Source organism: Podarcis vaucheri (genome assembly GCF_965113315.1).
Source record: "Podarcis vaucheri genome assembly, chromosome: 1".
Taxonomy (NCBI): domain Eukaryota; kingdom Metazoa; phylum Chordata; class Lepidosauria; order Squamata; family Lacertidae; genus Podarcis; species Podarcis vaucheri.
The window spans coordinates 121,248,723-121,262,668 of record NC_138759.1 but is presented as its reverse complement, the minus strand read 5'-3'; the positions used below and the strand labels follow the sequence as shown (position 1 = coordinate 121,262,668).

General features: G+C 44.6%; 1 protein-coding gene across 1 annotated transcript in view; it reads left to right on the top strand.

Annotated features, from left to right (window-relative positions):
• The window catches only part of GAD1 (glutamate decarboxylase 1), a 57,101-nt gene that overhangs the window by 19,518 nt on the left and 23,637 nt on the right, over positions 1-13,946 (top strand). The window contains exons 5-6 of the mRNA XM_082210406.1: positions 1,891-2,133; positions 8,789-8,879. Coding sequence (XP_082066532.1) covers positions 1,891-2,133; positions 8,789-8,879 — 334 coding nt within the window. The remainder of the gene's footprint in view (positions 1-1,890; positions 2,134-8,788; positions 8,880-13,946) is intronic.

Below are 13,946 nucleotides of genomic sequence, written 5' to 3'. Positions count from 1 at the left end.
CAGTGATTGCCCTGGCTGGCCTTGATCTCAGAAAGGGAACATTTCCCACCCTACCTGGAGAATGCTGGGCTGGGTGAATTTGAGACCTTCTGCATACAAAGTCCCACCACTGAATTATGGCCCTTCTCTAATATTTGGGGGGTGGGGGTGGGAGGAGAGAGATGGTCCATAGAGGTTTAAAGGCTGCACTCCTAACTCCACTTTCCGGGGAGTAAACCCCATTGATTTCAGTAGGACTTGCTTCTGAGTAGACATGGTTGGGATTGTGCTGATGAAGAAAGAGAAGTGTCCCCTCACCCAGCACACATACACACACACTTTCTCACACAACTTACAATGCTAAAAACAACAACCATTAAATCAGGGTGCACCAGCCTTTCTGAGAATTGAGATGGAATCCTTTTCTTCCCTACACTTCTTGCATTTCTCCAGTTAAAGGGCTACCTGCCTGGGGAGGGAGGGGCTTGAGACAGGTGTGCCAACTGCTTTTCAGCTAGGGATCTAGTGCCTTTAACAGTTGTGTGACAGGCAAAAATCCAGCAAGTGAATTTCTCTCGTTCTTTTGCAAAACCTCTGCCAGTCAGTGCCCACAATACTGGTGTTAGCTGGACCAATGGTCCGACTTAATATAGCGCAGCTTCCTAGAATCCCAGAATTGTTGGAAGGGACTATGAGGGTCACCTAGTCCAACTCTCTGCAATGCAGGAAGATTTCACTCAACGTGGGGGCTTGAACCTACAACCCTGGGATTAAGTGAGCCCTGGCTCTAAATAGGTTAGAGATACCTTCCCTAGAGAGGGACGCAGGTGGCACTGTGGGTTAAACCACAGAGCCTAGGACTTGCTGATCGGAAGGTCAGCGGTTCGAATCCCCGCGATGGGGTGAGCTCCCATTGCTCGGTCCCAGCTCCTGCCAACCTAGCAGTTCGAAAGCACCTCAAAGTGCAAGTAGATAAATAGGGACCACTCCGGCGGGAAGGTAAACAGCATTTCCGTGCGCTGCTCTGGTTCGCCAGAAGCGACTTAGTCATGCTGGCCACATGACCCAGAAGCTGTATGCCGGCTCCCTCGGCCAATAAAGCAAGATGAGCGCCGCAACCCCAGAGTCGGCCACAACTGGACCTAATGGTCAGGGGCCCCTTTACCTTTACCTTACCTTACCTAGATGCAGTGATGAGGAGAGTGAGTATGGAGACAAGGACACTCTTGCTTTCGGGGGGGGGGAATAATCCAGAGCACCACATCCTGTTTTTACATGTGTATGTACTAACACGGATCAGAACATCCACATCTCACCAAAGCATGCATTGAAAGAATGCAGAAACTCCATCCATTTTCCTGTTTAGCTACCCTGTTCTTGAGCACAGAGATGGCGAAGGGTTTTAGTGGTCTTAAATTTGCGTACTGATATACTTGTGGTAGCTATTCTGGATTAACCAGTGTGTAGCAGAAGGCAGTCGGTGTAGTGTAGCATTTAAGAGGGTCAGTCAGCAACATGTTGCACTGTTTCTTGTTAGTTGTATAGTTTTGCTGATCGAAAAATTAATTTAAAAAACACGATAAAAAGAGTGTTGGCCACTGGGGAGACCCAGATTCAAAGTCCCACTTGGTCAAAAAGCTTGAGGTGCAACATGGATCCACTCATTCCATCTCTCGGTCTAACCTTTCTCACAGGGTTGTTGTGAAGATAGTGTGGGTGACTTGTTAAGAGTCTGTGTACTTCCTTGAGCTTCTTGAAGGAAAACCAGGGTATAATTGTACTCAGTCAATAAACATGCACTTAGGAGTAGCTTGGCAAAAGAGGATGACATGAGGGGTGGGGAGATATCGCACACCCTCTTGTTGACCTCCCTTAACATGGCTGCTGTTGTTTTATCGGTCCCTTCCTCAGATCTGCTACCAGCTAAGAATGGTGAGGAGCAGACGGTGCAATTCCTCCTGGAGGTGGTGGACATTCTCCTGACATATGTGAGGAAGACCTTCGACAGGTCCACCAAAGTCCTGGACTTCCACCACCCACACCAGCTCCTGGAGGGCATGGAAGGCTTCAACCTTGAGCTGTCTGACAACCCAGAGTCACTCGAGCAGATCCTGGTGGACTGCAGGGACACACTGAAATACGGAGTCAGGACAGGTGAGAGAATGCCCTGGAGCTCTGTCCAGAAGTGAGGGGTATGTGGGCAAGGGCTTCTGCCAGGCCAGAGTCTGAAGGCACACAAGTTGTGGCACCCTGGCTGAAACCAAGAGCATCTGGGTCTGGCTAGTGCCCAGATGAGAGACCACCGGGGAGCCAAATACCGTATTTTTCGCTCCATAAGACACATTTTTTTCCTCCTAAAAAGTAAGGGGAAATGTCTGTGTGTCTTATGGAGCGAATGCGTGGTCCCTGGAGCCAAATTGCCCAGGGGCGAAAAGCAGATCATGCCTTTTTTATTATTAGAAAAAGGGAAGGGGGTGTTGAAACAAAACCGCTGAGCAGCTGATCGGCAAGCTATCGGGAGGGATAAGGGACTCTAGATATAAAGGAGGCTGCCTGGGAGGGAGGAGGTAAAAGCACATGGATCCTCAGGATTTTTGCACTGGGTCACCCCAAAGTCACCATCAGATCACATAGCATGTCCATGGCTATAGTCTGCATCAAAAAATCACGCATCCACTGTTTCGTGGGGCCGCAATGGCATGGCTCCACATGGATTCTCAGGATTTTTGCATTGGGCTACCCCAAACTCACCGTCAAATCACATATCATGTCTGTGGCCACAGCATGAACCACAAAAATCATACATCCACTGTTTCGTTCAGAATAATTTTTTTTCTTGTTTTCCTCCTCTAAAAACTATGTGCGTCTTATGGTCAGGTGCGTCTTATGGAGCGAAAAATACGGTATATACCACCTTCAGTTCCATAATGGAAGAAATGCCAAATATAAATGTCAAAAAAGAAAAGAAAAAGAAAAACACTTCTCTTATCCCACATACTTCCAAAAAGGAAAGAAAAAGAGTCTTATGCTCTCATACTGAGTGAACTTAATTTTGATGCCTTTCTTCCTGGTTTCCATGAGGCCTATTCCCAAGAAAGATGTTAAAGATTGGGGTGCGAGTTAGCTGGAGAGAGGTGGTCTGGACCAAACAGTTGTTTCTGAACACGTGTGGACTTTGATAAACATGCAGTGGCTGTGATCAGGGTCAGCCCAAGACATTTTGGTCCCTGGGGTAAACCACAAGGGAGAAATAAAGATCTACATCAGGAACAAGGGTGGGAGGAGACCAGCAATGCCTGGTCTATTCTCCAAAAAGCCACCATGGAGGTGGTATTGGGCAGGGGGCTGCCAAGGAGGCAGCAGATCCAACTTCCAATGGGTATACTGGGGCAGTGGGCAGTGCATTCCTTGGAGACTGGATCTGCTGCCCCTGTAGATCTTGCCACCCGAGGCGGTCACTTCACCTTGCCTCATAGGTCGGCTGGCCCTGGTTGTGATCCTAGCTGGCACACTTTCCTGAGAGCAATTCCTTCTGAACTCAGAGGGACTGGCTTCTGACAGGAGCACTACAGAGAGAGGAGGAGGGTATAAGGTCCCCCCCCCCTTATATTTCTGGCTACATTATTTTCCAGGAATGCCTATATATCTGGGCATATTATGAAGCATATCAAAAGCAGCAGTGGCAAATGCTTTAAAAATGCACTGCTTCCCTCCTGCAGCTTAACTTGAATATATGCAAGAAGCAGGCTTTTCAAATTTGTCTGTGAATTTGGCTCCCCACCCCACCGCCCTACCTGTCAGACTAAGGAAACCCATCCACCATAGCAATATGGCTTCCCTATAGGATCAGACTGCAAACCTGTGCTTTCCTGTGCATGGGGCCTGAATCTCTCTCTCTCTCTCTCTCTCTCTCTCTCTCTCTCTCTCTCACACACACACACACACACACGCCCTTCCTTTTGAAGTGAATCTTGCCTTGTTGCTTACAGTAGGCAGACTGTTGGCAGTTCCGTTTGTCACTCAGATGGGCATTTTTGTAGTTTTGGGTGTAGACACCGCAGACAAGCACATTTGAAAAGTCGTAATCCCTTTCACTTGATGAAATGCAAGTGGCATGTATCTCGGGGGAACGATATCATTAGGTAAATGAGGGCATAAATGACACTGAATTTGCAGTTTTTCTTCTTTATGTCCCCAAGACATTTAATGCCAAAAAGCAAATAAAGGAAAGGGGGAGAATTTGGTTTCTTGGGCTCATTAATGCTTGGCTGCCCTTCTGATAACTCATTGGGCAAGGGGAGTCTCCGGTTTCCAGGTCTTTTCCGATAAAGGTATCAAATGTAATCTTCCCCCATTCATTTGTGAGTATGAGTTTTTCTCAGGCCAACTTACATGTAATTTTCAAGAAGGGGTGTGTGAGTGTTTTAAATCTCACAGGGGAGCTGTCCAGCAGAGTCAGCAAAGTTTTGCAAGCAAGTTCTGGCGCTGAATAGCAGGTGAACTGGCCAGGAGACCAGTGTGGGGTCATGAAGCAGTTACACCAGCAGCTTCCAGGAAGCAGCTGAGGGTTTCTGTAGTGAGTCAGGCTACCCCACACTTCTTGGTGAAGCTTTGATCTTAATCATACTTAAGGTGATGCATTCAGAAGAGGGATGTGCCATTAGATATGAGCTACTTTTCGGACGTGGGTGGCGCTGTGGGTTAAACCACAGAGCCTAGGACTTGCTGATCAGAAGGTCGAATCCCCACAACGGGGCGAGCTCCCATTGCTCGCTCCCTGCTCCTGCCAACCTAGCAGTTTGAAAGCACATCAAAGTGCGAGTAGATAAATAGGTACCGCTCCGGCAGGAAGGTAAACGGCATTTCCGTGCGCTGCTCTGGTTCGCCAGAAGCAGCTTTGTCATGCTGGCCACATGACCCAGAAGCTGTATGCCGGCTCCCTCGGCCAATAAAGCGAGATGAGCGCCGCAACCCCAAAGTTGGTCACAACTGGACCTAATGGGACCTTAGTCCCTTTACCTTTACCTTACTGTTTGGACTCGTTTTCATTTTTGTTTCTGATGTCCCAATGATCAGCACAAAGAAGTGAGAGTTGGGAGAATGAGTCCAGTTTGGGTGCATTATGAAAGAACTCTGGCTGGAGTGTAATCTCAGGGGTTCCCTTGGGGTGCCAGGTAGAGGCTGGCTTGCAGTTAGTCTGGGCATCAACTTTTAATTTATTTTTAAAACCCAGTTGTTCAAAGTTCTTCCTTGGGAATCTTGTTCAGGAAAGAATGGGGCAAAATGATGTTCCTATGCCCTGAACTTAGCCTGAGTAGATTGTCCTATGCACTTTTACAACTCTTTATAAAGAGCAGTGGAGCAAGGAAACAAAAGTAATTTTTGAGCTGGAAACTACTTTTTATCACAGAGTAGGTGTTGGAAAAGGGGCAACAGCCACCATACTCTGCTCCAGTATTTATTACTTTTTTAATTTATAACCTGCTTTCTTCCATCATGGAACCCACGGTGGTATATACATGGTTCTCGGGAGGTCTAGTCAAGTAATAAGCAGACCCAGACCTGGTCTGGTGAGATGGCAGTAGTCTCATGTGCCTTGTCCTGGATATTATGGCATATGGGGACACAGTGCAATGACAGCAGAGCATGCCAGAATCCCTAGGCTGAAATCAGCCACTGTCAACACATATGATGCTACTCAGCACTGAAACAGAACATCACATAAGACAGCTCAGCCACCTGTCATTTTGAAGGATTTACCAGCTCCCATTGGATCAAATAATATTAGATAGTTGGGAGCTAAAATGGGTAGTTAATACATTGCAGCACATCATGGTGGAACTATTCATCACCTTACATTGCTGCTATGGCTAGATGGGCATTGCACACTTTCCATGCTGTTGCTCTTTTAAGACCTGGGTATTCACAGCTGAGCAGTTACCAGATGTAATATAGCTTCATACTGCATTCTGTATGAATACACATAAATCCCAGAAGGATGGTTATCCAAACATGACTACCTTCATAAAAGAACATCCCACAGTCTCCCTCCATGGCTTGTCCCCATTGCAGATGGAAAGCATTTCTTAATATTTAAGTTAAAATCAATACTTCCATTTAAAATCATTAGTTATTGTCTTTTCTGTCATGGGAGAGATCAAGGAGAGATCAGGGACCTTTAAAAACAATACTATGTGGTCCACTGCTTTCACCAACACGTGTTTACTCAGAATTAAATCACGCTGTATTCAATGGGGCTTAACTCCTAGGGAAGAGTGCGTAAAGTTGCAGCCTTTACAATTATTTAATGCAGGGATAGATAACTTGTGTGGCCTTTCATATGCTGTTGAGCAACAGGCAGGGATTATGGGAGCTGTAGTCCAAGAACATAGGGAGAGCCACATGTTCAAAGGGAAAAGTTGTTTGGTCACAGATACTGAAACGAGTTTTCCGTCACACACAGCAGTTCTGTACGGCAAGGTTCCTAGAATACTTTAACTCACAGCAAGCACTTGTACCTGTAGGACAGATTAGTTGTGAATGAGTCCAGTTGGTTGCAGTGGAAGTGATGTGCAGTGCTATTTTTCTGGAAAAAGAGGTGCCAGAATTCACCGCGAACACCTCCCTTGTTCTCTTATAATGGCAATGGCGCACACTTGAGAGGTGCTGGAACTGAGTTCTGGTAAGTTCTGGCTGAAAAATGCCCTGGTTATGTGTGACTAACTTTAGTTGGATTGGGACCTTGTGCTTTGCTTTCATAACAGGTTGTTGAAAAGACAACTGTTGTATTTCTATAAGTGCCAGTCAGACATGCCTACCATCCTCAGTTCAAAGGTCATATTTAAAGTCAGGTGACCCAGGCGATCAGATTTGTGGGGAGGAGAGTGCTGGGTTCAGGGCATGCCTGACGCTAGTTTTCTACTTTCATATTTTCTTTTTTGCCATCATGGTGCAACACCATTTGGATTTTCAACCTTGGGCATCAAATCATCTTGGACTAAGAGCTAGTGTGGTGTAGTGGTTAAGAGCGGTAGACTCGTAATCTGGGGAACTGGGTTCGCATCTCCGCTCCAGTGTGGTGTAGTGGTTAAGAGCAGTAGTCTCGTAATCTGGGGAACCGGGTTCGCGTCTCTGCTCCTCCACATGCAGCTGCTGGGTGACCTTGGGCCAGTCACACTTCTCTGAAGTCTCTCAGCCCCACTCACCTCACAGAGTGTTTGTTGTGGGGGAGGAAGGGAAAGGAGAATGTTAGCCACTTTGAGACTCCTTAAAGGGAGTGAAAGGCGGGATATCAAACCCAAACTCTTCCTCTTCTTCTTCCTCCACATGCAGCTGCTGGGTGACCTTGGGCTAGTCACACTTCTCTGAAGTCTCTCAGCCTCACTTACCTCACAGAGTGTTTGTTGTGAGGGAGGAAGGGAAAGGAGAATGTTAGCTGCTTTGAGACTCCTTCAGGTAGTGATAAAGCAGGATATCAAATCCAAACTCTTCTTCTTCTTCTCTTCTTCTACCTCATGTTGATTTCCTTGGAGTAAACATTATGTCTTGCTAGTTGAATCCAGTTGTTCTTTTTTTGTTTTAATCACAGTATGAAGGATTTAATTTTGCAATACTTACAGAATGAACAGGTTTGGGTTAAGTCTTGCTAGTAGGGAGGGATGATGTGGCCGCTGAATACCTGTTTTCACTGAAGTCATGAAAAAATAGTTCAGTGATTAGATTTAGATTTTTCTAGGGCCTTTTGAGTGTGTGCATCAAACCTTAATGTGAGTCCTAATATGATCTGACAGTGTTCTTCTCTGCTACTGTGCACCAGGCAGCTTTATGAACTTGTGTCAGAACAAGCCATTAGGTTGTCAGCATGGTTTTGCATGAAATACGTTTTCTGAATTACCTTCTGTCTCTCACTCTCAAAACCGATACTTTTTAAAAACTAACTTTCTTTCTGAAGGTCACTTGAATAAAGCTCATTGGTTGAAAATAGGAAACAAAAGATGCTCCTTAAATTGTGGGTCAGGGTCACGGGTCTCTTTGCTTCTGTGATCTGGCTATAAGAAAGGGGTTGGCAGTCTTTTAATCAGCTGCTAAATAAATATGCAATCAGCCACCCTGAATGGAAGGTCTCGAAATTATGTTTTCCTAATAGGACGCTAGAGGGAAGGGATGCTGTGACAGGTGTCTGCTATATTTTTGAATTCATTGGTAATAATAGAAAATATACAATAATTAAAATATTTATAGAACTGCAGTCAAAATATAAAATGAGGCATCCCAGAGTTGCTTCTACCTCTTTGTGATTCATTGCCTGTAGGGCTACAAATGTAACCCTATGCATGTCTACTTGGAAGTAAGTTTCATTGAATATAATGGTGCTTATTCCAAGATTAGTGGGCATGGGATTTCAGTCTTAAAGAAGAGCAGAGGTAAAGAAATAATTACTATACAATAAGCAACCTGATCCACAGATCCATCCCTATTTATTGAGACTTAACTTTAATGCATATAAATCAAGTGCTGGTGCATTCTAGATTAACAGACTTCTCTAAAAGGAGTAGATGAATGCATGGAGTTAACTATTGCATTTCCCATTTCCTACCTACCTAAATTATAAACATGTTTCCTTCTTGTAAATAGTAATAACAAACAGTAGCATTTCTAGTTTGAAGGCATAAATTTATGCAACACATTTTGCAAAATCATTTTTGGGGGGCTACTGATAAAAGAATGTGAAACCTCAGGGGACCAGAAGCAATGCAGATGCATAGATAATATGCATGTTTCCTTTAGATGGTGTCATTTGTTTTTCTAGGTCACCCTCGCTTTTTCAACCAGCTTTCTACAGGGCTTGATATCATTGGCTTGGCTGGAGAATGGCTGACGTCTACTGCTAATACAAACATGTAAGTACCTTAGGACTTTTCTCTCTGCTGTAAGGCGAGAAGGCAAAGTCCTGTAGATGTTGGACTACAGTTCCCATCATCCCTGACCATGTTCTGTGGGCTGGGGCCGATGGGAATTGAAGTCCAACAAAGCTAGAGGGCACAGCACTTAGCTATCCTTGGGTTAGAGCATCACTTCAGTGTGCTAAAAACAAAGACAGATGAATTGGTTAGACTGTCTCTGTTTATTTTCTCCTCCTCTCGGGTTTGGACTCTGTTCTAAGTAGACAAGGATATTTAAGGGTGTGTGTATGGGTATGTAGATAGATTAATTAGGGGTTTAACGTCTGTGATACTGTAGGATCTAGACCATATCAAGAAAATTAAGGGACTTGCGGGGTCATGCTGTTTTATGACATAGCTAGGATTTTTGTTGGGGGAGCAGGACTTTGGGGGGGGCAGAACCGACGTGATTGGTAAGTTAGTTAAGTATTTCTATTGTTTTACTTGATATGGGGGGGCATCTGCCACCCCCCAGCTACACCCATGTTCTATGGTGTGGATAAATCTATGGGAGGTTGGCAGGTGGAGGGATGGAAACAGGCAGCAGAGTTAAATATCCACAATAAATAGTTCTAGAAATCCATTGGGTGCATCATCTATTTATCTTCACAACAAATGGATAGGAGGTTGAAACTGTTTGCTGTGCACACATTAGGAAAAGTAGCGTAAGCACTCCAGCTGCTGCTGCTGCTGCTGCTAACCCTCATCTTGGGAGATAATCAGGGAAACGCTGATCCATCTTCTCCACTTTTAGAAATTTCTCCTGGTTCCTTTGATAGGTTCATTTCACATATTCCGAATGAGAAATTAAACTAATACAGAACCCAGGCATATTAACATTTATCTGAACCTGGCTCAAGGTTTACCTCTGTCTGTCTTTGAAGTTGTCCTGAGTATATTCAATGTTGTTGCGGGGTGGTTAAGATTTCTTTTTGGAATTCCCCTGTTTAAAGTCTTGGAATTAGAAGGCGTGCTGGCTACAAACCTGAAGCTAGTTGTTTGTTTGTTTTAAAGATAACCAGTATATCTGAAGGAGTCATATTTTCATATTTTCTGTATTAAAAGGAGGGCTAAAGTTGAGTTACAATCAAAACCTTCCACTGGAATTGATGTAAAAAAAAAAAAATTGTGCTCAGAAAGTGAGGAGAGACCAGAACTAGATTTTAAGGTTATTTTTTAATCACCCATAGAAGCAGTTGGTAAGATGCTCTTCATTGATGCAGAATGAATTAAGAACCAGAAAGTGGAGTGATAACATACTCAGCTGAATTATTAGTCTTCGTATTATGCTTTAACATAGTGCAAAGAAGGACTTTCAGTAGCAGAGGAGGAAATTGCAACTGAGTTAGCCTTAGATTCCATCATTTTATGAAATGCAATTATCTTTACTGATACGGAGGTTGCGGGGGGGGGGGGAAAAGTTAAAATGAAGTTCAAGGTGATTGTTGGTATCGGTCCCCAGACCTACTGAAAGGGATGGAAAGCGGGTGTGAGACATGCCTGGAGGCAGTTTGAAATTGTGTATTGATTTGCATGGGCTTTAGAAAGTGTGACATGAGAGGATTCCAAATACTCATCAGCGATCAAAAGGCAGGTTTCTATTTCAGACCGCTGTTAGATGTGTGCAGTGATGACTACATTCATAAGCAGCTGAAAAATCCCACCAGATGGAAAAGCAAGTTCATTGTGGGCAAAATGACAACGCATGAAGGAGCTTTTGCTTCAAACGGAAAAGCGAACTTTCTGCCATTTGCACCATCCACTGATAATGCTCTGTTTGTTTCAATGGGAGAGTTAAACATCTGTCACTCCTTGCTTGTTTGTTATACACTGCCCAATAACAAATAACCTCTCAGCAATTTACAAGTAAAAAAAAATCAACACGCATAATAAACACAAACTCCAACAACAAAACTAAACCAGCCACAAAATAAAACCAGGGTAAAATCAGCAGCAGAACATGGCATCTATACAATGGCTCTACAAAGCTCTGGAATGCTTTCAAATGGAAATACCTAGTGCAAAAAAGACCATAAAGACATTTCCATGCAAACCCCTCCAAGGAAGGGCTTTCCACAACCAGAGAGCCACCACAGAGAAGGTCCTCTCTCTCATAGCCACCTGCCACCCCTCATTTGGTAGAAGCACCCAGAGAACAGCCACAGAAGACAATATTGAGGTCCAGAGAGGTGTACTGTATCTCCTTCAAGCAATCTTGCCCCAGGCCAGTTTTGGCCATGCAAGCACTTTGAAGTAGGCCTGGAAATGGACTGGAAGCCACTGCAGACATCAAAATACTGGTCTAATACTTTGGTGTAGTCTCACATGCAATGCATTGCAATGATCCAAACTAGAGAATGCCAGAACATGGATAACGGTAGCAAGGCTATTTTTCTCCGGCGTGGGTCCCTACTAATTTATCTGCCTGACCTGATGAGAAATGCTCCAAGCCACAGAGGCTACTATGCCTCTAGGAAGAGCTGGATCAAATATAGGGCTGCCATACGTTCAGATTTTCCCGGACATTACCAGGATTTCAAAGACAGAATTGACACCCGGGGAAATTTCCGAAAGGCGGCACTTTGTCCTGGATCTTAGGCAAGTCAGTTGAAAAATCATGTGTTGTTGTTGTTTTGGTGTTTTTGTAAAAAGAAGCTCAACAACTTTGGGAGTGTCCTGGTTTTTACTTTTAGAAATACGGCAACCGTAAAAGGAGTCCGTACCCTATATGAACCTGGAAGTGCAACACCTACAAAACAGATTGAACACTACTCAGTTGTGCAATGGAACTCTCTCTCCCTCGCCTGGGTTGAATCTCAGCTTATTGGTACTGATTCATAATACCCATTGTCTCACCTACATTTGTTCAGAAGGAGTGAAAGAACTGGGTGTCATCCACATATTGGTGACAACCCAGATCACTTGACTTATAAAGGTAGAAGGTAAATGACCCCCTGGATGGTTAAGTCCAGTCAAAGGTGGCTATGGGGTGTGGCGCTCATCTCACTTCAGGCTGAGGAAGCCGACATTTGTCCACAGACAGCTTTCTGGGTCATGTGGCCAGCATGACTAATCCGCTACTGGTGCACGGAGGACCGTGACGGAAATGCTGTTTACCTTCCCGCCGCAGTGGTACCTGTTTATCTACTTGCACTGGCGTGCTTTCGAATGACTAGGTTGGCAGGAACTGGGACAGAGCAATGGGAGCTCACCCTGTCACGTGGATTCAAACCACTGGCTTTCCTATCGGCAAGCCCAAGAGGCTCAGTTGTTTAGACCACAGCACCACCCGCGTCTCTTGTTAGCTATATGCGGTACAATATAGCTTTCAGCTGGAAGCTGCTGGAACTCAGTTCTGGCACCTCTCAGGTGGGTGCCATTGCCATTTTAAGAGAATAAGGGAAGGATTCATGGTGAGTTCTGGCACCTCTTTTTCTAGAAAAATTATGCTGTTTATAGTGACAGTGTAAGTTGTTTGTGACTGCCCTGGTGTGTAGTGTTCAGGGGTATGAAAACTTCCGTGATTTTTGGTTCAAAGAAACAACTCAAGGTGCCCCATATACAAACACTCACCAACAGAAATTGCTTGAATCTGAAGTTTTGTAGCAGCTGGCATAAGCTGAAAATTTTTACTAGCACAGTTTTTAAAAAAAAAAAAAACCAACCATGGATAGCTTTATAGTTTCCTGATTTTATTAAATCAAAGCAAGTGTTGAAATGGGGATCTGAATGGATCATTTTATTTTATTTTTGCACCTGTTGATCATTGCCGTCGTCATCATAACTGCCAGGGAACTGCCATCGGCTCAGAGGCGAGAAATAGAAGGGAGCCTCTGAAAATCTTGTGAAGCAGTTCCTCCTCCGGGGAGGAGGAAAGACCCATCTCCAGGGGGAAGAGGTGCAAGGACCAGAGGATGCTGGTGAGAGCCTTAACACAGCTTCTGGGCAAGCCGGTCAGGAGGGAAACACGCCCTTGCCATCGCCCATCCTGCGTAGTACTCTGAGGCGCAGAGAGGGGTGGAGACAGTTGGGGGTAACAAAACTCTTATGTTGGGTGAGGTCCAAAAAAGGACCACTCCCGGATTCTGCTAGCGATTGAGCCAGACATGAGCTTTGGGGCTCTTCACTGTAAATAGTTTGCACCAAAATCAAGCCTGTAAAACACAGGTTGGAGTCCTGCCTGGTTACTCTCGAGCAACCACAACAGCCACCTGACAATAACAGAGGCTTTTTGGGAAGTCACTGTAGTGTGTCGTTTGAAGATCAGGAGATACTCAAATATTCATTACAGATACTCAAGCTCTAATCCAAAATGCACTGAAGCCAATGGAAGAACTCCCACTGCCTTCAGCAGACCTTGGTATAGACTCCCAAATTAATGACTCGAGCTGTGTAGCTGTCTTTTTCCTGGCCCCAGGTGCTTGATGAATGCACATGCAGCCTATAAATGTACCATCCCTGGAAAATTTCACATCTTGGATGTTGTACAGGTGAAGATTGCTTGACTTATTTTGATGAGAACCCACAAACTATGTAGGATAGCATACCTAGCACATCAGCTACCTAGCACATCAGCTACCTCGCAAGACAAAATTAATCCGTTCCGCGAGTCTCTTTGTCTTGTGGTTTTTTTGTCTTGCGAAGCACGGCTATTAGCGGCTTAGCGGCTTTAAGAAAAAGGAAACAAACTCGCAAGAACTCGCAAGACGTTTCGTCTTGCGAAGCAAGCCCATAGGGAAATTCATCTTGCGGAACGACTCAAAAAACGGAAAACTATTTCGTCTTGCACATTTTTCGTCTTGCGAGGCATTCGTCTTGCGAGGTACCACTGTAGTTTATGGATTGCCATCTTCTCATCAATTTATTATATACAAATTCCAAACTTTTTGTGTCTCACGCTGATGGTACTTAAAGTCTATGCGATGTACTTGACACAAAATACCTGAAGGGAAGAAGAAAATGCATCTAATAGTAACCTAAGTTTAGTAAGGCTTTGTACAAGGAATTCCCTGATGAAAGGAAGTT